Source organism: Talaromyces proteolyticus (assembly GCF_021365285.1).
Source record: "Talaromyces proteolyticus strain PMI_201 chromosome Unknown BGW36scaffold_9, whole genome shotgun sequence".
NCBI lineage: Eukaryota > Fungi > Ascomycota > Eurotiomycetes > Eurotiales > Trichocomaceae > Talaromyces > Talaromyces proteolyticus.
This window is the reverse complement of record NW_025764285.1, coordinates 477,241-498,402: the sequence shown is the minus strand read 5'-3', so window position 1 is coordinate 498,402 and position 21,162 is coordinate 477,241. Positions and strand designations below refer to the sequence as shown.

Genomic DNA, 21,162 nt, shown 5'->3' with positions numbered 1-21,162 from the left:
AAGGTCAAAGCACGCAGTTACCGGCCCTCGGCATTCCCACAAGATCCGCAGTGACAAAAGACAGTACCTCTACGAATTTGACTGGGAACCGGATCCTGTCCCGGTCATACAAGCCCTCCTGCTCATACCCTGCTGGTTTGAGTCTCCAGAAGATCAGAAAGACACATGGTATTGGTTAGGGGTGTGTCACCTATTAGCGAACATAATAGGTTTCGGAAACGATCACAAGTGTCTAAGGAACCCACCAAGAACGTGGGGACTTTTGAATCGCCTCTGGTGGGTGTGCATATTGCGAGACCGTGTGATTGCCATTGCCACACGGAAACCGTTGCAATTCAGGGAGGACATCAATATGCCATTGCTCACGCTGGAGGATTTCGAGTCCCAACCTGTTGATGCCAGGATCGCTTCGCTACGCGAATCCGCAGTTCTCAAAGACCCGGTAATCAGATAAACGTTGGCGCGCTTGTGTATCGAAAAGATCAAAGTTGGTCTTTTTGTAGCACGGATTCTCATTCAGAATTATTCGCTGTCCAGCATGTCCGAATCCCCATGTCGCGTGTCATGTTATATTCTCCCAATCGTCATATGAACAACCTGAACGAGAATGTTGAGTTGCGTCGCAATCTAGCGGTATGGCAAAAGGCTTTACCCGATGATTGTCTATTTATGGAATCATTGATAAATGCTGGACAATGGACCCTCGACGAGGAAGTTCTTTTTCTACATCGTGCAGTGCTGTGTATGTTCTCCTTGATGGCTTTTGGTCTGTTTAATAGAGCCCTGCTCTCAGCAAAGACAGATCCAATTCATGGGAACCATTTTCCTCAGCACGATGTGAAACGGGCAGTTGTCAATGCGGTCGATGAAACAGCCAGAATGGCTCGACTTTTCTTTGAGCAAAACCTGGTGCAAAAGCTGCCATTTTATGCCATCGCTTTCTTCATTTCCACGCTCCCAATTGTCCTCGTCGGATAAAAACTTCCACCGAAGCGCTGTGTGGCAACCCGAGATTGCAGTTTCGGTGGTGCAGTGAATTAATTTTCAACAGCGAGACATCTGGCCGACGGCTGATCATGCATACACCATGATCCAAGCTATGGTCTCTAGGGTCCAGGTTCAAGATGCTCAGGGCCTCATTCGCGAGGCTATCTCCCCAGGCGATCCAGTGTTTCCGAACCGTGAACTTGAGCCTGGCTTAATTCCACATGGAGGGACTGGAATGGTACTACCAGCCTAGCGCCCTCCATGCTTATTCTAGATGGAAACCTAAACATAGTCGGTGGTCTCCCTGAGCACACAATGGATGGGGCAGCATGGCTAGAATTCAGCGCTCTCCTTATCCAATATTGCAATTACACCGAGGCTTACACAACAGGCTAAGCATGAGCTAACATACCATTATATGAATGCTGGCAAGACCGCCGTTCGAGGTCTCTTCTCGATGTTCATGCGAGCTGGCTTTGCAGTATTTCCAGATGTAGTGACCGGCATGAGCGTGTATTAGCGTTCGGCGGTGATCGAAGCTTGCAAGGCTAAGATGAGATATGAGAACGAGTGAGTCAGGAGATGGTGTGGAGACGGCGTCTGCTCTGGAGGGTTGTTCAATGCTCTCTATTTGCATCATATACGCTTTGTTCTTAACGAGATTGTTCCAGACCAAAGGTTTGTAGCTATCGTCAGTTGGGATCGTCATTTTCTGATTCGATTCGATTTTGCTGAATTCTTTTTATATATATTTTGAAATTAAATTAGATTATCTATATAATGTAGGATAATTTAGGTCATTTTAAAGGAAACTAATTATGGTCAATTGGCGTCGAACATTATATTAATAAACCCCCTAGTTAGTTAGGTTGAGAAACTGCTTATAAATTAGGGCGTCCGCCGCTCCACTCTGTGTAAAGTATATATAGGTAGAAAAAAAGTAGCATTCAAATGATACTAGCTGAATTGCTCATTTAGAAGAAACAATCTACAGAACTGGGACTATTTCTTTGCACCTATGGCATTTCATTTCCAGGACCGTCGACGCAGCTACCTGGAGCCTATCGAGCCACTGCTCTACGCTGTTTGGGGTAACATTTAATCACATCGAACCTTTAGCGAAGTTGACTGCTAACTGTACTACATAGCACTGCGTGTCTGCCTCATCAATGCCCTCCGTTCTGGTGACTACGGCATTCTCGTCCAGTACAAGCGGCTGCGGGACCTTGCCTTTGTTTTGTGGTTCCAAACGCTTAATGAGCATTTTCTTCGATTTGAGTCCAGAACAACCATTCCCGATCTTGTTGCTGCCGCCCATGGCACTGTTCTCGACCTCGGTCCGGGTTTAGGTAATCAGCTCACTCGGTTTGATCAACATCGCGTTGAATATATATTCGGCATTGAACCAAACGCCGCGTTCCGCCCAGCGCTGCAGACGCAAATTGCCAAGTCGAACTGGACGGACCGGTATACGCTGATCACAGCTGGGGAAGGTTTTGGTAGCATCCAAGGCGATGAGAAGCCGTGGAGTATGCTACCACGGGTCTGGGGTGAATTAGTTAAGCCTGCTAGATCATAGTTACACATTCGAATATATATAATTCTTGGTCTCCAATACAATATATGTCTATGAGATTATTAATGAATAAGAATGTCTATGACTGCTTTCATATCAATTGATAGACATGATTTCCAGGGTTTAGGAACCTCATTCAATCATTAATCTCAGTAATGCGGGTGTTTCGATAATTTGATAAATATATTGTATTAATCGTAATATTATACTGAAAAATTTCTAAGTCTAGTTTAATGTTATAATATGATTCAGTGCTATGACCGTTCTAGTAAACTTACAATAGAAGTAGGTACATATATATGGAGTAGAGAGCTTAGGGTTAAACGGTCTTTTTGATGTGTCCATCAAGTAATAAAATACTCTCATGGATGAGATCGTGAAAAAAGAAGTATGATGTATGCAGACATCCGAAAACGGCACCAAGGGGCCGACATACTACTACTACTTCTACTACCAACCTGTCAATTATTAGACAGAGGCACTAAGCTTAAGCTCCCCGACTATGTTGCACGCCACGCCGCCACCACCCTCACCCACTTGCAGGGTGTGTGGGTGTATGTACTATATTTACACGCTGATCACTCCCACTAGTTGACTTTACCACGAACCTAGACTAGATATCTAGTCTAGGCTGTGGTTATTTTTAAACAACCTTGCCTTAAAACCTAAACACTTCGACTGGAGGTGATGCTTGAAATTCTGCTGCCTAACGACTGCATCTGGCTCTGGCCAATCTTAGGATGCTAGCTTATGCTAGTTTCTGTTGGTTCTTGGCTCAACGACGCAAACAGCGGGAATCGGTTGTTCTAAAAGTACGAATCCCCAGTTGGTCTACTGTGCGGTTGGTTTTAAACCTTGGCGAGGGGTCAAGGTAAATGAAATCACCACCACCCTATACTGCGGTAACACTTGCTCTACCTGTCCTCCTATATCATCAGACTTCGGAGCCCCGGAAGTTTCGTGTTCTCTATGAGTCATTATATCCCATCCTCGGAGAGTAGGCAGCCTGTGAGAATGATGCTCAATTTGATGATATTAAGTGCCAAGTAAAGAGCTATCTAAGCGAAGCATTTGTGGATGTTGCAAACGGACGTCGTGCAACGGGGTGCCTGAGGCCTTAACACATCCTGAACATGAAACCAGTCACAGGGCTTACCTTACTAATGTAACATAGATATGCGCTTATCCAACAAGTGCCCACTTTTTGACTGTAGATCATCACCCGCCAGCCTTTGTGTTACTTAAAATTTCTTCAGTTTGTTGGCACTATTTTCAATGCACTACGTAGCTAACTGATCAGTCCCAAGATGGGAAGGTCTCGTTAGGGTACATTTTCCTACCACCAGGAATCGTGTATTCATTGCCATGTTACTGTTAAAGGTTTAATACATCGGCAGTAGTGCGTTTTGAGTGATATATGTAGCTCTGCTAACTCATCACAGAACACTCGCGTATGTGATGATTCTAAATAAAAAGAAGTCAACTCAACTAGCCATGTAGACTCAAATATTTATTAAGATCAAAACTCACACCTGCTCTGCATTCAAGCTCGGTCTTCTTTCCTTGATCGAGCTTTTGTGGTCCTGGATTTTGCTGCTAATGCTAGCAGAATAAATAGCACTGCAAGAAGAGGTCTTATTCCTAAATAACCGGCAAAACCCGTAATATCGTGAAGTTGGGGTGAAATTGTTGCCGTATATTTGAATTCACCCTTACCAGCTTTCTCATTATTTCCAACTAGCTGGCTTGGCTTATCATGATCAAATGCAGCTTCTGTCTCGACTGATTGATGATGTCCTCCTGAAGGTTCAAGTGGATTAAGCGCTTCAGAATCGACTGAATCTCGAATTTCAGCAAAAGTATCATCTTGAAAATCGTATACGGGGTTATCGGACAGAATGTAGTCTGGTTCGTAATCAAGACGCCATTTTTCGTAGTCTGTCAACGGCCGTGTCACCTTGCGTTGCCTTTCCTCATGTCTCTTATCCATGGGAATGGGAGTCATGGCCAGGGTATCAGTATTATCTCTCCTTTTCTTGCATATCAGGGTCCAGAATTCAATATTCTTTATTGCATCGTGACATAAGATGATTCCTGGAGGATAGGGTCCGGAATATGCGGCAATCCCCTATCTCTGGGGACTCAGTTGTTATATGAGAATATTGTAAGTACATGAATAACGGACTCTATTTTCCACGTACTTCTGGGTCTTAAAATACTTTAATATCCTTGATTGAAAGTAAGTACATCTTTTTAGTCATGTGGTAAATCCAACACGTTCCGCGTAAGATCGGAGACCACTGCCAAGGTTCGCAAGTCCCAACAAAATCTCGTTGCCTAATCCGCACCGCTTCTACGAAATCTTGGCACTCAATTGCGTCCACGTAGCTTCTAAAAATCTATAAACTGATGCAACTATAGTAACATAACGATTGGAGTTCGTGAAAGAGATATAGTACGCGCGAGGAGAACATGAAGCACTCCATGGTTAGGGTTAGGGAAGGGGTTATTAGGTTACATAGGGTATCGGAATCGCTTGAAGGTGAGAATCTCCAGAGATATAAACGGGAGCAGCCGGTGATCGATAGTGAAGGGCAACTATTCGGGAAAGTAGCGACTGAAGAAGTTTTGGAGCCTTGCAACTGACCAGTTCCATGATTCAGCAAAATACATCATTTAAGGTGTTGACATTGGCAGGCTCGTTATGAAATTTTGTTGCAATCCAGGCCAATTCCCATGATTTTACGCTCAAAACACAACAGTCAAAATGCAAATCAACCCATGTTATTCATCCTCTGTATGGCATCCGTAATAAGATCACTAGTATATTTGTCGGCGAGTTCAATCCACCATTTATGATGTAGTGATCGAACGTTCGGATCATAAGAGGGGTTGAGCTGCGTAATTGCATTCCAATAGGTACCAAGGTCCTGCCATGGCATCTGTCCGTCGGTTCGATGTGCAAAATTCAAAAGATTCTGCTCCGGGTAATCAACGTCGAAGGCATCGGGGTGGTCGAGAAGCGAGAGATAGTACTCGAACATCTCCTTGGACGGGGAGATGACGAAGAACCCAGCATTCATATAGTTGTCTAGCACGTAGAACGGCTCGGTCTCTGGTGGCCTCTTGTTCGCTTCCATCCAACGGTCGTGAATACCGGCGATCATGTATTTTGGTGGCGGCGTAACAGGCATGTTAGCCGTTGTCGAGATGACTCTCGATGGAGTAGGAAGCGTGTCTCGTATATCAGTGGCTCGTATTGAGAATATTTTATCCATCGGATGTAGTATCACTGTGTCGGCATCGACGAATACAACTTTTTCGTAATCGGTCAACGTCCAGAGGTTTAGCTTTGCCAGAACCCCGTTCCACCGAGGCCACTTAGGGTGAATCCAGTCTCGCTGGACGTCGTCAACCGAGATGACTGTCGCACCACTATGTCGAAGGGTGTCTTGTCTTTCCTGCTCAACGTCCTTGGTGACCGGGACAATGAACGGCGTATTATCTCGTACTCGGGTTCGCGGGTCGTGAACCAGTTGGTATGTCAGGAGCTTCACAGCGGTGAAATAGTTCTCGGAATCGGTCCCATTGAAACCTGACAAGAAAGTAGCAAAGGCATGTTTGGGATTCGAGGAAGCGCCGCCGCGGTCATTATCATAGGAGACGATCTCAGGTATATCTGAATACCATGTGTTTGTTAGCCATAGAAGAGAGAGGAGTAGCCCGGTGAGTGGCGCAAGGATAAGGATTCTTATGACCCATGGCTCCCGCAGACTATACATGATAAGAACATTGAAGGACTGACAGCAGGACAGATTTGCTCGTAGAGGTCAGCATCGAAGGGTTAGGGTTATGCCAAAACAATGTAGGCGAGAGCTCTCAAACTCTAGGGAGTCTGACAGCCACGTTGGACGGGCGATTAATAGTCACTAGTCTATCTGGCCTCTCTTGGTCCATCGTTACAAATGCCCAGGCCCTAGGTTGAACCTCAACGCGGCTTCCAAGACTTAGAGACTTGTTGGTGTGCCCACTTATGAACCTGTGAACATGTGTTGTGGAGTTACAGTGTTGAGCCTAGGCCGATTTTGGAATACCAACAACGATCTTTTTTAGGTAGTGGTTGACAACGGTAGCTTATCTACTGAATGAGGTATATACCCCGTATACCCGGTTGTCAATTTCTTACACCCTACTAAGTGTTTTCCTTGTTTCTACGAACTTGGACCGGATTGGGTGCCGTCTTGCAATACAGTATGTTAGGCGTCGAGGAAAATATTCATTCCTAATCTTGAAGACCTTAGTGTTTAGGAAGAAAAATAATAGTAAATATACTGTCTATTTCAAAGTTAAATTATTATTTCCTCTCGTTTGCTCGGCTGTCGCAGATTTTTCAGTGGGTACAATCAAACATTGTACTATCAATTGATGTCCCGACGGATAATCACCAACATCTAGACCTCGTCCGACTGTCCTCGGGCACTGACCCTACAGATAAAAATGGTTGAAGCCTGCTCGTCAAAAGTGCATAGTGACCGAGCAGGAGGGGGTAGTCAATACGCAGTAGAGAGCCGCTTCTCCACTAATGATGAGGTTGTGAGGGAAATGCCAGACCTGCTTGTGCGACAATTTCTCTATATAGAAACTCTATTTCTACAAATACCTCTTTTTTGCAAATATAATTTGTGTGAAATATTTCTCCGTGCATTGCCTTTTAGTTGGGGGTTTACTATGTCTTTTTTGTGAGAATTTCTATTATAGATGTCACGGTTTGGTGTGGCCGGCCCAGCAATTAGGACTATTGGGAAGGCTTAGATTAAATATGTTTAGATTATTTATTGCTACTACTTAACAAATTTACTTATATCTTTATTCATAACTTTACGACCACACCCACCTCTAGGCCATGTTAGTCTCGTTTTAGTGGGCGTCTTACGATTTCCTTGGCCCAAGTCGCTTATCTGCACAAGGGCTTCGGGGGCCCTATAGGGGTTCGCGGGGCCACGGCCTCTCTCCCAGGAGGCAAAACGTACGGGCGCCGCCCGACAGAAACATGCCGCCCAAGGCTCTTACCCTTATCTCCTAAGGGCCCTGAGGCCTTAATGACCCTAGGGCCTGCCAATATGCATGCCTCGGGGTATCTTTGACCTCTGAGGACCCGCCAGCATTGGTTTCTAGGCAGGCCCTTATAGAGAACCTCCCGCTGCCACCGTCTTGGCCTGCACCCAAATAATAGATGCGGCAACGTCTCTGCTTCTTCGGAGCAACTCCCTAAGTCGCGCCTGCCAATTCCATGCAGATAGGCAGCCATTGGGATCAATAATACCAGTCAGAGTCACTGTCCGAGCAAGCAGGAAGAGACCACTAAAATCGTTGCATAGAGTACATGTCTCTGTCACAACCTAGAAACACATTTTTTTAATGATATTACCCTAATCAGCCGAAAAAATGAAGGCATACTGGATTCAATCATTGCATTCTGGTTGCCATTTCAAAAATTCTAATTGCGATAATCTTCTAGGAAACTAACCTGTAAACGGAATAGAAACAACATGAACCTTCCAGGTAGGGCTAGATATGTGGATTTGATCAATCTGATAACCTGTCATCTTTATTTTAAGATATGGTATGAAAGTAATCTCATTAGAAGCATTGTATGAGCATATACAAACCTCACTGAGATTAAGCTGGCTGCGCATAATGGAAGAAAGAAGATGACAAAAAAAGCAAGAACATTAAAGTTTAATGAGATGTACGTACGGGATGTACATGCATTTTATCAATTGATGTGGAAATCTAAAATGGGCATTCATAGACACATTATGTATAACTATGCCAACATGATTGGTGCTTAGTAATCTCGTTCTTTGTGCATCGAGTTACATTTTATAATGTAGCATCCTTCCTTTCTTCGTTCCTCATGCATTGAACCGCAAAAATTCTTTTTTTTTCCGGTGAACTTTCGGTACCTTTTTTAAATAAATAAAATTTTTTTACGTCACTCTCACTCCCTAAAACTATGGAATTCGACGCCGACAACATCCCCTACCTTCGGCTTCCCCCACCCCATACCTCCATCACCTTAAATACCTACCGCGCCACTGACGCACCTATCCTAATATCCATGCTGAATCACCCAGCTGTGTACATGAACCTTGCTGGGCCGCCATTTCCTTACTTGCAAGAACATCATGATTCCAAGGTAAAGGCAATGGAGGCAGAGACTACGAAGGCGCTGAAAGAGTTCAGGGAGTTTGAGAATGTGAAGAAGGAAAGGAAATGGACGAGTGCAGTGCCGTTTAGTGTTATTAGGGAGACCGATGGGGAGAGTGGTAGAGAGACGGTGCTTGGGGATTTTGTGTTCAGAAGGAGTGATTTCCTTGATGTTAATGATGAGAAAGAGAGGGAAAATATCAAATCTCGAAACGACGCTCTGGAAGCAGGAGATCCAGATATAGTGTGGGAGATTGGATGTTAGTTGTATCCTCAACCTCATACATACCCCCAACTCTCTAATTTGTCGAAGTCTCTTTAGTTCCCACAGCCCACGGACGCGGCATCATGACTGCCGTCCTAAGTACACTCACAAAAGAGTGGCTAGTCCCGTATATGAACGTGCATCACATGTCTGGGAGCTATCTGGAGCACAATGATGCGAGCAGGAGGGTATTTGAGAAGTGTGGTTGGACGTTTGTCAAGTTTGAGCCTGATTGGATTGAGCTTCCGGAGATCATAACGGGCGTGAAGGGGAAGAAGTTTGGGATGGGGGTTATGAGATGGGATAGGACATAATTAAATTTATCAATAACATTGAAACTTATCAATATTAGGTTTCCTAATTTTTATAAATTAAAATTTAAGATTTGTATAGTAAGGAAAGCCTTACAGTTATATACTCGTTATATTTTTCTATAATGTAAAAAATGGTGGAGGCCTCAAGACGATGTGCATTCCTTTCCATTCCATCCTTTCAACAGATAAGACCATACGGACTGAAGATTTAGGCTCAAGTGTGATATGAATGCTTGAAGCTGCCCAATTCGACATGTTATTCCTCACAGTTTCAACAGACTCATCTCAACAGCAGAGATTTATCACTCTAAATACGGCCCACAGCTCAAAAACTTCACATCCCCATAGCCCATCGCATACGGCGGTTCCCGGGGGCTATTTGCCAGAATGTCCGCACAATGAATCGTATGATGATATGAGAACGTCTCATCATCACACTGCTTCACCTCACCTCGCCCCTGCGCCTCCAACGCAAGCGCCTGCATCTTCCACGTGTATATACAATGCCCCCGGTGTTGATACTCAGTCGAATACATATAAGTATGCTCTCCTTCTCTCATGACGGATAGTGGTATCTCGCGCGTGCCTTCCACGTCGTAGAAAAATTGAAAATTCCACTCCGCCAAGTATTCTTCCGACAAACCCTTGTTGTAACACTCCTCACGTGTCCAGGCGTTCATCATTACATCGAATACGCAGCCGAGGGAGCGCGCCTCAGAGGCGTTGGTGCCGCAGCCTTTCCAGACTTTATAGAGACCATTTCCGGCAGGGGAAGCAAAACTGGTGTTCCGAAATGACGCGTAGAGGATAACAACCTGGAAAATAATAATGGTGACGAGGGACAAACTTAAGCTGATTACATATAGATTTTTGGGGCGTCTCATTGCCTCTCGCCGTCGACCGGTGGAATTGTCTCTATCTGGAAGAAGCGTTTCCACATCTGAGTCGAACTTTTCCATGATGAAAATGGTAGCCAGAGGTTATGATGGGCTTCAACAAACAACAACGTATGAGTATGAGCTACTATCCAAAAACGATGAGATATGACATAATATTATTTGTTGTTGTGCTGTGGTGCAGCATGTAGCGACTGCAAGCAGATTCAAAGGAAAAGGCCCCAGTGCACTCCCCGAGTTTCTATTGACATTCCTAGAGCCCGAAACCACAGGAAAGTTATGAAAACGGAGGGTCATCCTTGGTGCAAATCTCACGTTACCCAATGCTACGATACGATAGTGTTACCGGAGGACTTGGGAAATATTTCGGGTCAAAAGAAGCAATGCCAATGCATATCATTCAACCCTTTTCTAGTCACTTGTAAGTCTTACTGGCATGACGCTAAAATCTTACTCAGTGTGTCAGAATGTGGACCGCTTTTTTCACTTCAGAAAAAGAGAAATCCGGCGAGAATACGTTGAATATTGAATACTGTACAGCCCCTATATTAGCCATTGCTATATTACAGAAACCATGTAAGCACTTGAACACTGTGTGAAAATTGAAATTGCATATAAAACCATTGCATAGCCCCTCAACACCAAAATCTTGCTGAATGTTTTGCTTCTCCTACAAATTTGCTATAGCGAGGGAACCTTAACTACATTAGGTTAGTGCATTTAGAGTTTAGGCTAAGATAATCACACTAACTTAATGCAGTAGTAACATTTTGCGTATATTTTAGCGCATTTCGTAGGGGTGTTGCAGCAGTCGTAGTCAAAGACTATTGCTTGACTCGGTCTGTAGGATTGCATTAGGGACGTCTATTTCGTGCGCCGAGCCGCTGTTACACTGAAAAATGACGAAGCTGACTTATGCTTATCAGCGAGTAGCTAATTGTTGTACAGCTTATGTGCATCTACCTACATGTAGTGGGGGAAAGCTAGTACCGCATAGAATTTGCAGATGAAAATCTCGTAAAGCTTATCGCCCAACTAAGCATTCGCCACTGAAAACATAGCTGATCTACCTAATAAGCGATGGACCCTTGATCAACCCCACTTTGATGTGCCTTTGTTGCCCCGCAATTCCGTCAAGCTTTCCCAAGTTGGATATCGTTTCGTAAAGAACGGCCCCTACTAGGAATTGGTTTTTGCCCCGCTTTTCCTTGGTGCTTTTCTTTCTTTGTGTTTTCTTGTTGATTTTAAGGTGTACTGTCTCGTGATACATTTAGTTTTCAAAGTGGATAACAATGAAGATCAGGACGTCAAAATTAAATTACGATAGGAAACGGTGTGTATCTACTCCATTGTTTGCCATGTGACGTTATACTTTGCCTCTTGCTGGACCTGGAAGGAAGCCAAAGCGTCAAAATCAATACACTGATGTTCTCTCCCCCAGCCAGAGACACTCGTAGCCACTATGTCGCCTTTGCTCAACGGGCTAGCACCCTCGAGGATGATATCTGCAGGCCCGCCTCCACACGCAAGAGCCTGTCTCAAATATTCGAAGCAGTGATCTATGTGGACTGCGAAAACTCCTCCACCGAAGGAATTTTCAAGTTCCGTTAGGTTTGCCCCTGTGACGGCGGTCCACCAGTGTAAACGGATCCAGGACTGAGGACAGAAGATGTTAATTTTTGAGTATTCTTGACCTGGCGGCGAAGTTCTAAAAGGAGATAGATGGGGCTCACCAAACAATGAATCTCATGAAGTTTGGAAACAATGAAAAACTTTGGCTTTCCCATCTCGTCCTTGAATGGGTGATCAAACTCAGCAGCTATCCCATTCGAAAGGCCGTACTTCTCCGGTTCCTCAATCCAAAGAGCCCCATGTCCTGTTATATGTGTTACAAATTTTCCATAAAATTTCGTGCTCCGGGGCTTACCTGCAAACTGCGAGTCCCAATGACTCTGCGTTTCTGGAGACATACCAGACCAGCGCTCATTATGGCGAAATGTCTTCGGTCTTAGTTTTAATATTTCCGAAGGAATGGGTCCCGACGGTTGCCTTGTAGAAATGCTCAAATGCCAATATAGAGAGAGTGTGACTGCCCACCCCAAAGCAAGAAAGATCGTAAAGAGATGGCTCGATATTCCGCGACGAGTAGATCGCAATGGAAGAATTCCCTCTTCATCGCTAGAAAGTTCTTGGTAATTGATCTTTTTTGTTTTAAATGGGAACATGATGTGTACGAGCACTCGAGAAAATCTGGTGAAGGAACAATCAGATGATGGTGAAGTGCGGCGTTGAGAATTTTGAGGAAACAGGTTGCGAAGGTCATAAATTACTGATACATAATTTACTGAGTAGCGTCAACAACCCTATCAGCACTGATCTGCAAGCTTTACATGAAGAGTGGAAGTCCGAGACGGTAATGGTAATTACAGATAGTTGCCTTGCCTAGTGCTTCCGTTACCCACAAGTACATACTTCTAGCTCTCACTATCTTTCCTCCCCTCATTCATGCAAATAATCCTGTCAGAATTTCTTTTCAATCAACTACCTTTATCCAGATTTATATCTATGCTTTTTTATTCGAAAAATGTCAAGTGAATCTTTGGATTACCGCCCTTCACGTAAAGAACCCATTGATCTTGAGTCTAGGGACTCCTCAGACACATTCGAGGAGAATGGTCTTCTCGGGAACCGTGGAAGCATTCCCAAAATGAAGAAGAGGGCATCTTGGATCAGCGGGCCAACATGTGCCCTGTTTTTCAGCGCCGTAATGCTCATCGCTTCGATTGTGATTTGGTTTCGAGTCGCCTTCCAGTTGAAGAAGTTCAGCTGCAATGTGCGCGAGGGAGACAATTTCGAGCCTGACTGTAAGCTATGTTGCGCTGTGAATGCTATCAAAGGTTTTAATTTATGGTAAATAGTGAGATTCTCCAGTCGCGTCACCTTTCAGCCTCATCATTTCTACGGTGGACCCCCAACAAACGATACAAATGAGATGTGGCGAATGCTAGAACCTCGTGAGTTTCCCAAGGGACCTTGTTCTTGAGTAATATGACTGACAATTCTGTTACCAGCTGGGGATGGAATTGTTACCATCCCGAAAGAATACACCAAAGATCTTCACCCCTCATTGGAGGACTCAGAGAATCCAAATAACCTCATCTATGGTGTTTCCATGTTCCACCAACTTCACTGCCTCGTAATAAATCGCAATCCTCTTTAGTGATACTTTGAGCTAATTTTAGATTAGAACTTTCTGAGGCTGGCATATTTCGATGATGCTATCAAGGATTTGACGCCGGAAGAAATACCAGTTCACCGGGATCATTGTCTGAATTATATCCGCCAAGCTATTATGTGTAATGGAGATGCAACATTCGAAAGTGTCAATCATCAAGGGGTGCTGGATGGAATGGGGGCCACTCATCAGTGCCGAGATTTTGATCTTATTTTCTCTTGGGCATATGAGCACAGGCAGAAGATGAATGAAGCGGGATACAAGCCGGAAGATATTTTGACCCACTCACCAGCGAAACAGAATAGTTATGATGATGAGTAGGAAGCTACTGGAGTTCACGCGTCTTGGTCTCTTTCTAGCTATGTATGGCAGTGCTACTATGAACGCAGTTTTTATTTCAACACATAGAAAATTTCGGTTATCTTGAGCAAGAAAAGAGAATATTATCAGCCAATGCCTCAGAATAAAACAGCGTCCAGGTCTTATCGCTGCAATTGCGATTGACATCCAACCTCATAATTACAATGCTTTCCGATCCGAGTCCTCTAAATTATTGCCCCATTGATTTCCTCGCATGCCCTTCGTAATCCGTCTCCTCTAAACTATGTCCCCGTAAATTACCTCGCATGACTTCCTAATCCGATGCCGTGCATAAGCCACGTATAGTACAATTTTTGTATATGCTTTCTTAAACGCCTTACTAAGGTTACATTGTGCTTACGTTGTTTAATTACCCACTTAACTTGGTATATCAATCAAGGGATTCTATAGGTTCACTTCAAAGGAAGCATTATCTTTGTCAGACCGAACACGGACTTAGAAGTCTGATCCATGTCTTGTGACTTCTGTGTGGGGTTCGAGTTTAGTTGTTAACTAATATAGGGACTCTGGCCTTAACGCCATTCCTTACGCCTGTCGATATAACTGAAACTTTGATTTCGAGGTATTAAAGTAGATACTATAGATCTAACTTGACTTTAGCTGAGACAAGCTCAAGCCTGACCCTTCGAAATCGCCTTCCCTTAGCGCCTGGCGATCAATTCAAAAACTTGATTCGAATGATTGAGGTCGTTACTAGTGCGGTATTTGCACTTTCTAACACTAAGTCTATACCATAGGTCATGGTTTGAACGATAAATCATACCTCTCCGCTTTCCTGAAGAGATCCCCATCTTATGGTCAGGCGGTGTAAGGATGATGGATCGACTAGAGGATGGGATGAGAAAGTAGGGCCGTAAGAGAAGATCGTTGCTTCATCTCGGTGAGTATTTGACCTAGATGTAAGATCCAACAACTCTTCGAGTTCCTGATAATCGACTTCAGGCCAAAGCAGCCAACTATCGTAGCAGAAATTCCCCGCGCTCAAATTTTCTGTATTTCAGAAGTGTGACCAATTCCTTTGTAAGGGTATTTACGTGTACTCATGACAAGCCCACGTACAATTCGTCCAATACACAATTGTGGTCCAATATCATGCTCTGTGGAGGGATTTGACACCTTGCATAATAGCAGGATCCTGATAAGCTAAAATATTCTCTTCTCTATAAAGAGCCGTAGTCCTTCTGTTGTCAAATATTGTCTTCGTCAAATTAAGTCTTCTCACTATTCTGCCACTTTCTCATTTTCACCCGCAATCATCAACCATATATACTCAACCCTTTGAACTGAGTCACAATAAATTGTAAGTATAACGAACAACTTCTCACCAGCATTGCATCGGCAAGCATCACCTACAAGGGCTATCTTCTAACAAACATAAGGTCAAAATGAAGGTCTCCGTCGGTCTTGCTCTCATCCTTCCCGCTCTCATCAGCGCCTTGCCCGTTGAGCAGCCAAAGGAAAACGCCCCTAACATGTGGGGGTTGAAGGCACGCGACTCTGATGAAGCTCATGCTCCCAATATGTGGGGGCTCAAGGAACGCGATGGCGAGGAAACCAATGCTCCTAACATGTGGGGATTGAAGGAACGTGATGGTGAGGAAACCAATGCCCCCAATATGTGGGGACTAAAGCAACGCGATGGTGAGGACACCAATGCTCCTAACATGTGGGGATTGAAGGAACGTGATGGTGAGGATACCAATGCTCCCAATATGTGGGGATTGAAGGAACGTGATGGTGAGGAAACCAATGCTCCTAACATGTGGGGATTGAAGGAACGTGATGGTGAGGAAACCAATGCTCCAAATATGTGGGGATTGAAGGAACGTGATGGTGAGGAAACAAACGCCCCTAACATGTGGGGACTGTAAAAGTGGAAGTTCAGGACCATAGCCGCTTACAATGGTGTGTTTCTACTGATACCGGGGAACATTGCAAGAGAGAGTGCAACCAGGCAGTTCAGTGGCAGGACTTCACTTCGGACGGTGATTCTAGAAGTAGTTGTGAGGATGATTGGAGGATAGGAACAGTCTATCGTTGAATGAGTGTACTTAGTTCCCATGAATGGCTGTTGATTTCGGAAAGTACTTCTCCACAAAACTTTTGTGGCACTGTTTACTTCCTGATTTCTACTGTAGGCAACGTATGAATGAAGATGCACGGAGGCCGAAGTGGCGTTGGCTTGTAGATCCACTAGCAGGGGAAGCCCTAGCGAAATCCGGTATCAGCGGATCTCGCGGAAACTAAGCTTTGGGTTCGGGCCGACCTAATATAGAAGGTCAACCTGACTTTTATGCATTCTCGGCTAGTATATTTATATTAGCGCAAACTCTAATATACACTTACTCAATATAGTTAAATATAACCTCGTTTAGTTAAACCCACCCTCGCTATAGCAAATTTCTATACGAAGCCCAAAATAAGCAAAAATCTTCCATCGGAGGGGCAAGTAAATTTTTATGGAAATTAAATGTTGACACGTCATTCAAATACTTAGATGGGATACTTGCTTAATGAGGGTGGTGCTTATATTGGCGTTTTACAGTATCTGCGTCGATTTCGCTGCACACCATATACTTTGCTTGCCTTAGGTTTCGTCAGCGGCGGAAGCGGGTACACTACTCCGTACGTAGCTATGTAATAAGCTGCGGATCTCCTTCACCTGGTTCCGCCCGTGGCACTAGGCTGATACACTTTTCGAAGATACGTACTAGGTACGCCAACATGCAGGAGGGTGGGGTAAGCTTTCTTTCCCCTCATTACAGCAAATCCCTGTACCTCGCAAGTAGTTTCTGAATTTGGATACTTTGCGACACTTCCTAAGTGGGTGGTCAGCCGTCTCACCCTTCAGAACATGAGAAATGCAGATCACAGATTCTGTCCGGAATTACTACACTCGGCACACCTAATTAGCTTCTAGAAATCCCGAGGCACACGAAGATTAAGTCTTAGGGTTACCAGAGACATTCTCTTTCACATCAACACGCAGCTCAAAATTTCCTTCGGTCTCATAATGGCATGGAAATTTGAGATGGAAGAAGATAAGGAGTCCGATGCTAGTAAAACTGACTCTCTACGATCCAAGATCTCCAAAACCCCCACAATATTTTCATTATGTGCGACTTTTCTGCTCGCGAGCACGCTCAGTCTTGCTACCGCTAACTACTACTCTCTCTTTACACACTCATTCCTTGCCGTCTCTTCACCACAATTCCCCAGCACCGACAAATTTCCTGAGCCGCAGTACTCCAACTGCGGAGACAGTCCTTCTGAAGCACGAAAACGCAACTGCTCCTTCGATCTTCTCTCTTTCAGCTGGCAAACGCAAGAATGTTTCGACTCGGAGGTCATAAATTCTTTTCTGGCACACCCCAGTCGACCTTGGGTTTATTATACAAGCCCATCCGCCAACGAGACTGTGGCTCCAGAGGTGGTTGCCCAGGGTGAGACTGTGGCATATGTTACTTGGGAATATCATGTCGTGCACTGCACGTATATGTGGATGCAAATGCACAGAGCGTATGCTGAGAGAGGCTTCATTGACTCGCATGTGGACAGTTGGGCGCACACCCGTCATTGCCAAGTGGTGAGCTTGGAGAAGAGCTTTACGCCAGAGACGGTCAATGTTGAGGGGAAATTGAGATATCCTGAGTGTCGGAGAGTCAATGTGGGAAAGCCGAAGGACTGGCCGTCTGATCATGAAACTGCCTTTGCTACCATGCCTCCTCACGTTTCAAGATGAGATTAGAGATTTGGTACTCATTCAGAGTTACTAGGTGGAGTTTGATACTATGGCTATCAAGAGGGAAGTCTATATTGAAATGAATGTATTGCATTGTGTTGTGTTTCCAATATCTATATCCCGTAGTAATTACAAGCGTATCACACTCAATAACATTTGATGACTATAAACTTATGTGCAATGTGGAGCTACAATTTCATCAAACGCTGTCGGCCAGAAAAAGCCGAGAGGCGGTGCTTGTAACTACCATAGCATAGTCGTGTAGGAGAAAGTTCTATATTTTGGGCTTCAAATAACAGCCCGTGAGACGTACTAATCATTACTTTTTCCTTGGTTTCGGCTACCGAAAATCGGCGTTATCGCTTACTACGCTTTCAAGTTAGCTGATGTGACAAGAGATGGAGCCTACAAAAAGACTGGTGATCAACATAATCGCGGTGTAAGTGTGGATAACTTGGAGGATAATGGGTTTCCTTGATTCTACGTTTTGGCTAGCCCATAATTGACGCTTTGTCATTACGTTAGGTGTATTTTGCTATTACTCGTAATTACGGCATACAGGGTGGATGACCCGCTCGCCCCTCTAGTGTCCTACCAAGTTTTTGAATTTCTTCCAAGTCTCGAGAATTTCAAAGTGAAGCCTGTTTTCATAATCAGAGACAGAAATTCTTTGACGATAAAACTTGCCTTTCCAATGGCTTTCATCAATAACCCCAAATATGAGAATGTGCCTTCAGATGAAGAGTCTGAGGCTTCTCTCAGATTCCGGAGCGTCTCACGGGCTACCATCTCAAGGGCTACCATCCTGCGCGACTCTGTTTTCACTCTTTTAGGTCTCGCAATTGGGTTTTCCGTGGCCTTTTCTATCAACTACAAAGAAGCTACACAAAAAACCGAGTCAGAACAATGCTGGGTCTTTGGAAATGCCACACCCATTCCCTCTGACGTTATAGAACGAGTGCCGCAAGTTTTTCAACCGGACCCTCGGTACTTTGGAAATTCTGAACAAATCGATCTTAACTGGAAAACCTTAGTTGGTACGTTTTAATTCCCGCGAGTAGAAAATAGAATCTGGACCTCAAGGCTACAGTAACATATGCTGATGCCGGAAAAATACAGATTCCGACGCAATTTGGGTTGGAAATCCAGAAGAATACGGTCTGGGCCAGGGGATGCAGCCTCCAAAGCAGTACCCGTTGCCATACACCAACACCTCAGCACTTCCATCAAACTTTTATGATGTCTCGACCCTCCACCAAGTCCACTGTCTGGTGCGTCCCAACTTCCCACCCAAACACGCACCATCGCGGTCAACAAGCGTGCATAGAGCTAACTCGAGCACAGAGCAAGATACGAACACGATACTGGCAGCTCATGACAGTGGGCTACCAGGCCGATGACCCCAATAACGAGGAGATGGAATCACATGTAGAGCATTGCATTGAATACTTGCGGCTCAGTCTGGCGTGCGGAGATTTCCTGATTGTGGAACCTAATGATTCAGGATGGGGCCTCGAGCGCCAGTGCATTAATTATCCGAAGTTGCGTGCTTTTCAAGATTCTCAAGCGGCCCTGTACATAGATTCGTGGGCAGATTCGGGTTCAGCGCCTATCTAGGGAGCCTAGTTAGTTAGTCTTTTGAAAGCACTGTAGAAGGGCATACATATTGAAATTTAATACATCGGCGCATTCGCGTTGTCAGGGTAATTATTTCACATTTAAAGCGAAGCCAGGCATCTGGGATCAAGGTAACAACGTTGCGTAAACAGATAAATTATGTAACCCTAACCCTGGCGAGTTATAATCGAACTAACAATGTGTCCGCATATACCAATTGATGTTTGTCTAAGTACTTAGTTATAAATGGAGCAAATACGTCCATTGGAGCCTCCAATATTGAACGCTTTCTGTATCCATATATTAAATTCCCTTCTCTTTCTCTTTTACTCTCTACTTTGAGTTAATTCAGTCTACTATTCTAGTTATAAAATCCGTGTTATCGGGACATCTACATATGTCTTATTGCTATTTCCTACAAATTACATACCATTGATGATTACAACAGCAATTAGCTGACTAGATAGTAATGGCCGTGCGTTGATTTTATATCTTTTTATATATTATTCTCAATTTTCAAACAACACCGGCATAGCGTTTCCATGTTAGAAAACATATAACAGGCTCATGGGCTTTATGAAGAGGGAAAGGAGAATAAAAATAAGCATCAAGGTATTTCTTTTTCCATAGACTAATTAACAAAGATACAAAGGAATCATGATATCAACCACCTCTTCAATTGCCAAAAGACAATCCCGAATAACTTCCGCTCCCACTTCTCCAGGAAGAGCCCGAAGTATATGACGATCCTAAAAAGGTGGTTGTTGTCGATGTTTCTTCATACGTTTCCATACTATTAAAATGACCGTTAACACTCGAAAGCATTTCATATCTATCCTTGATTCCAATAGGATATTTATCAAATGTAGATATCGGAGACCTTGGTTTAACGCTAGGGTCGAAAACAGTATACGTCTCAAGATTATTCCGGACGGTCGTTCTGGTACCTACAGCAGATGTCGTGGAATGCGAGACTGTAGGACCTCGAGCGAGAATGATGAAAATTGTTTTCAATGTCGTGAATATGCCGTATACCAGGCCGGCGGAGAACCCAGCTTTGTTGGAGCAGACTTCGAAGCCTACATACATGTACAATTGGGTATGAGCACATTAGAGATAACGAAATGCGACGTATGCTTGAGGGAGAGGATATACCTTCTCGTCGTGCTATAACGGCAAACAAGTACCCAGACAGGGCATTCCAGAATGCAGTTGTCAAGGAATTCCCAGTTATCGCAGGGATCATCTCTGAACCAAGAAACAGCGAGGCAACCAACGCCGGTTTAACAAGGGCTTCGTTCACTATTTTACCCCGTCAGAGTATTTTAAAAGCATGGCGGTCAAACAAATAGCATACCTGTACCCAACGCCAAAGAAGAGACAAGGCATGTCACCAAAACTGCAATCCCAAATCTGCTACTAATCATTGCAAAGATTAACCCAATCGGCAAATTCAAGTCTGCGTATTCTGTGCCAAAATGCCAGAACGCAAGGATAGCAGCCTTGAAAGCGCCAGCTTTAGCACCGAGACTTGCTATTTCTGTTTTGTTGTAGATTATCTGAGCGGTGCTGCTGGACCTGGACCAAGAATTGATTTTTGCGCCAGTGAGAGCGGCATATCGCCCGGCAGCAACATTAAATAGGATGTCGATGATGGATAGAATTATTTTGACAACAACTACGGCATAGTCAGTATAAAAACTCCTAGAGATATAAAGGGAGGTTACTTTGCCGGGATATTGGCGGCGGTTCCACAACGCGCGCCTGAGGTGAGAAATCCATTTTTATTCCTAATCCGACGACTCCTGAGGCGTAATTTGGGTGTTAAAAAACATCGTTGAAATAATTTGGAGATTATGAATTGCGAATATTAAAGTAGATAAGGCTGTTCGTATGTTGTAGCAGCATAGCCCCCTCCGACACGTCATCCTCGTATTCC

The 21,162-nt window shown here is 44.2% G+C and overlaps 14 protein-coding genes across 14 annotated transcripts; 8 read left to right on the top strand and 6 right to left on the bottom strand.

Annotated features, from left to right (window-relative positions):
* Positions 1-552: 552 nt before the first annotated feature.
* BGW36DRAFT_361542 (uncharacterized protein) lies at positions 553-978 on the top strand (the record flags this gene model as incomplete). The annotated part of the gene is made up of 1 exon (XM_046214283.1): positions 553-978. One exon carries the CDS (start codon positions 553-555, stop codon positions 976-978), a length of 426 nt encoding a protein of 141 aa, XP_046069365.1.
* A 982-nt stretch (positions 979-1,960) lies between these two features.
* Positions 1,961-2,568, top strand: BGW36DRAFT_454109 (uncharacterized protein; the record flags this gene model as incomplete). The annotated part of the gene is made up of 2 exons (XM_046221892.1): positions 1,961-2,078; positions 2,136-2,568. The coding sequence occupies exons 1-2, from the start codon at positions 2,006-2,008 to the stop codon at positions 2,564-2,566; spliced, it is 504 nt and encodes a 167-aa protein (XP_046069364.1). The 5' UTR covers positions 1,961-2,005.
* Positions 2,569-3,761: 1,193 nt separating this feature from the next.
* Positions 3,762-4,857, bottom strand: BGW36DRAFT_409340 (uncharacterized protein). Its single transcript, XM_046219102.1, has 2 exons — positions 4,094-4,857; positions 3,762-4,027 (listed from the first exon to the last, which is right to left on the bottom strand). Exon 1 carries the CDS (start codon positions 4,566-4,568, stop codon positions 4,107-4,109), a length of 462 nt encoding a protein of 153 aa, XP_046069363.1. The 5' UTR covers positions 4,569-4,857; the 3' UTR covers positions 3,762-4,027; positions 4,094-4,106.
* Positions 4,858-5,011: 154 nt separating this feature from the next.
* Positions 5,012-5,504, top strand: BGW36DRAFT_383529 (uncharacterized protein). Its single transcript, XM_046216679.1, has one exon. The coding sequence runs from the start codon at positions 5,036-5,038 to the stop codon at positions 5,207-5,209; it is 174 nt and encodes a 57-aa protein (XP_046069362.1). The 5' UTR covers positions 5,012-5,035; the 3' UTR covers positions 5,210-5,504.
* BGW36DRAFT_454105 (putative glycosyl transferase family 8 family) lies at positions 5,012-6,345 on the bottom strand (the record flags this gene model as incomplete). Its single annotated transcript, XM_046221891.1, has 1 exon — positions 5,012-6,345. One exon carries the CDS (start codon positions 6,343-6,345, stop codon positions 5,338-5,340), a length of 1,008 nt encoding a protein of 335 aa, XP_046069361.1. The 3' UTR covers positions 5,012-5,337.
* A 1,043-nt stretch (positions 6,346-7,388) lies between these two features.
* On the bottom strand, positions 7,389-8,019 carry BGW36DRAFT_383528 (uncharacterized protein). Its single transcript, XM_046216678.1, has one exon. The coding sequence runs from the start codon at positions 7,869-7,871 to the stop codon at positions 7,518-7,520; it is 354 nt and encodes a 117-aa protein (XP_046069360.1). The 5' UTR covers positions 7,872-8,019; the 3' UTR covers positions 7,389-7,517.
* Positions 8,020-8,209: 190 nt separating this feature from the next.
* On the top strand, positions 8,210-9,109 carry BGW36DRAFT_383527 (uncharacterized protein). Its single transcript, XM_046216677.1, has one exon. It carries the CDS (start codon positions 8,580-8,582, stop codon positions 9,036-9,038), a length of 459 nt encoding a protein of 152 aa, XP_046069359.1. The 5' UTR covers positions 8,210-8,579; the 3' UTR covers positions 9,039-9,109.
* Positions 9,110-9,654: 545 nt separating this feature from the next.
* On the bottom strand, positions 9,655-10,311 carry BGW36DRAFT_463353 (uncharacterized protein; the record flags this gene model as incomplete). The annotated part of the gene is made up of 1 exon (XM_046222208.1): positions 9,655-10,311. One exon carries the CDS (start codon positions 10,309-10,311, stop codon positions 9,655-9,657), a length of 657 nt encoding a protein of 218 aa, XP_046069358.1.
* Positions 10,312-11,649: 1,338 nt separating this feature from the next.
* Positions 11,650-12,473, bottom strand: BGW36DRAFT_463352 (uncharacterized protein; the record flags this gene model as incomplete). The annotated part of the gene is made up of 3 exons (XM_046222207.1): positions 11,650-11,904; positions 11,982-12,124; positions 12,176-12,473. Coding segments are annotated over 3 exons (696 nt in total), but the record flags the coding sequence as incomplete, so codon positions are not given.
* A 359-nt stretch (positions 12,474-12,832) lies between these two features.
* On the top strand, positions 12,833-13,804 carry BGW36DRAFT_429725 (uncharacterized protein; the record flags this gene model as incomplete). Its single annotated transcript, XM_046220732.1, has 4 exons — positions 12,833-13,112; positions 13,167-13,262; positions 13,320-13,444; positions 13,496-13,804. The coding sequence occupies 4 exons, from the start codon at positions 12,833-12,835 to the stop codon at positions 13,802-13,804; spliced, it is 810 nt and encodes a 269-aa protein (XP_046069356.1).
* Positions 13,805-15,078: 1,274 nt separating this feature from the next.
* Positions 15,079-15,704, top strand: BGW36DRAFT_209296 (uncharacterized protein). Its single transcript, XM_046209912.1, has 3 exons — positions 15,079-15,164; positions 15,244-15,601; positions 15,640-15,704. The coding sequence occupies exons 2-3, from the start codon at positions 15,250-15,252 to the stop codon at positions 15,645-15,647; spliced, it is 360 nt and encodes a 119-aa protein (XP_046069355.1). The 5' UTR covers positions 15,079-15,164; positions 15,244-15,249; the 3' UTR covers positions 15,648-15,704.
* Positions 15,705-16,720: 1,016 nt separating this feature from the next.
* On the top strand, positions 16,721-17,716 carry BGW36DRAFT_383520 (uncharacterized protein). Its single transcript, XM_046216676.1, has one exon. The coding sequence runs from the start codon at positions 16,878-16,880 to the stop codon at positions 17,604-17,606; it is 729 nt and encodes a 242-aa protein (XP_046069354.1). The 5' UTR covers positions 16,721-16,877; the 3' UTR covers positions 17,607-17,716.
* A 584-nt stretch (positions 17,717-18,300) lies between these two features.
* BGW36DRAFT_429722 (uncharacterized protein) lies at positions 18,301-19,223 on the top strand (the record flags this gene model as incomplete). Its single annotated transcript, XM_046220731.1, has 3 exons — positions 18,301-18,643; positions 18,726-18,877; positions 18,951-19,223. The coding sequence occupies 3 exons, from the start codon at positions 18,301-18,303 to the stop codon at positions 19,221-19,223; spliced, it is 768 nt and encodes a 255-aa protein (XP_046069353.1).
* A 608-nt stretch (positions 19,224-19,831) lies between these two features.
* On the bottom strand, positions 19,832-21,067 carry BGW36DRAFT_383516 (uncharacterized protein). Its single transcript, XM_046216675.1, has 3 exons — positions 20,951-21,067; positions 20,581-20,901; positions 19,832-20,525 (listed from the first exon to the last, which is right to left on the bottom strand). Exons 1-3 carry the CDS (start codon positions 21,003-21,005, stop codon positions 20,146-20,148), a joined length of 756 nt encoding a protein of 251 aa, XP_046069352.1. The 5' UTR covers positions 21,006-21,067; the 3' UTR covers positions 19,832-20,145.
* Positions 21,068-21,162: the final 95 nt, after the last annotated feature.

Bases quoted from the DNA above. Each gene is read 5' to 3' on its own strand.
- BGW36DRAFT_209296 (XM_046209912.1), top strand. From the start codon at position 15,250: ATGAAGGTCTCCGTCGGTCTTGCTCTCATCCTTCCCGCTCTCATCAGC.
- BGW36DRAFT_409340 (XM_046219102.1), bottom strand. From the start codon at position 4,568: ATGACTCCCATTCCCATGGATAAGAGACATGAGGAAAGGCAACGCAAG.
- BGW36DRAFT_383527 (XM_046216677.1), top strand. From the start codon at position 8,580: ATGGAATTCGACGCCGACAACATCCCCTACCTTCGGCTTCCCCCACCC.
- BGW36DRAFT_383529 (XM_046216679.1), top strand. From the start codon at position 5,036: ATGAAGCACTCCATGGTTAGGGTTAGGGAAGGGGTTATTAGGTTACAT.
- BGW36DRAFT_383520 (XM_046216676.1), top strand. From the start codon at position 16,878: ATGGCATGGAAATTTGAGATGGAAGAAGATAAGGAGTCCGATGCTAGT.
- BGW36DRAFT_383528 (XM_046216678.1), bottom strand. From the start codon at position 7,871: ATGGCTGCCTATCTGCATGGAATTGGCAGGCGCGACTTAGGGAGTTGC.
- BGW36DRAFT_383516 (XM_046216675.1), bottom strand. From the start codon at position 21,005: ATGGATTTCTCACCTCAGGCGCGCGTTGTGGAACCGCCGCCAATATCC. The intron at 20,902-20,950 runs GTAACCTCCCTT...ACTATGCCGTAG, and splicing joins GCCGCCAATATCCCGGCAAA to TTGTTGTCAAAATAATTCTA. The intron at 20,526-20,580 runs GTATGCTATTTG...GGGGTAAAATAG, and splicing joins TTCTTTGGCGTTGGGTACAG to TGAACGAAGCCCTTGTTAAA.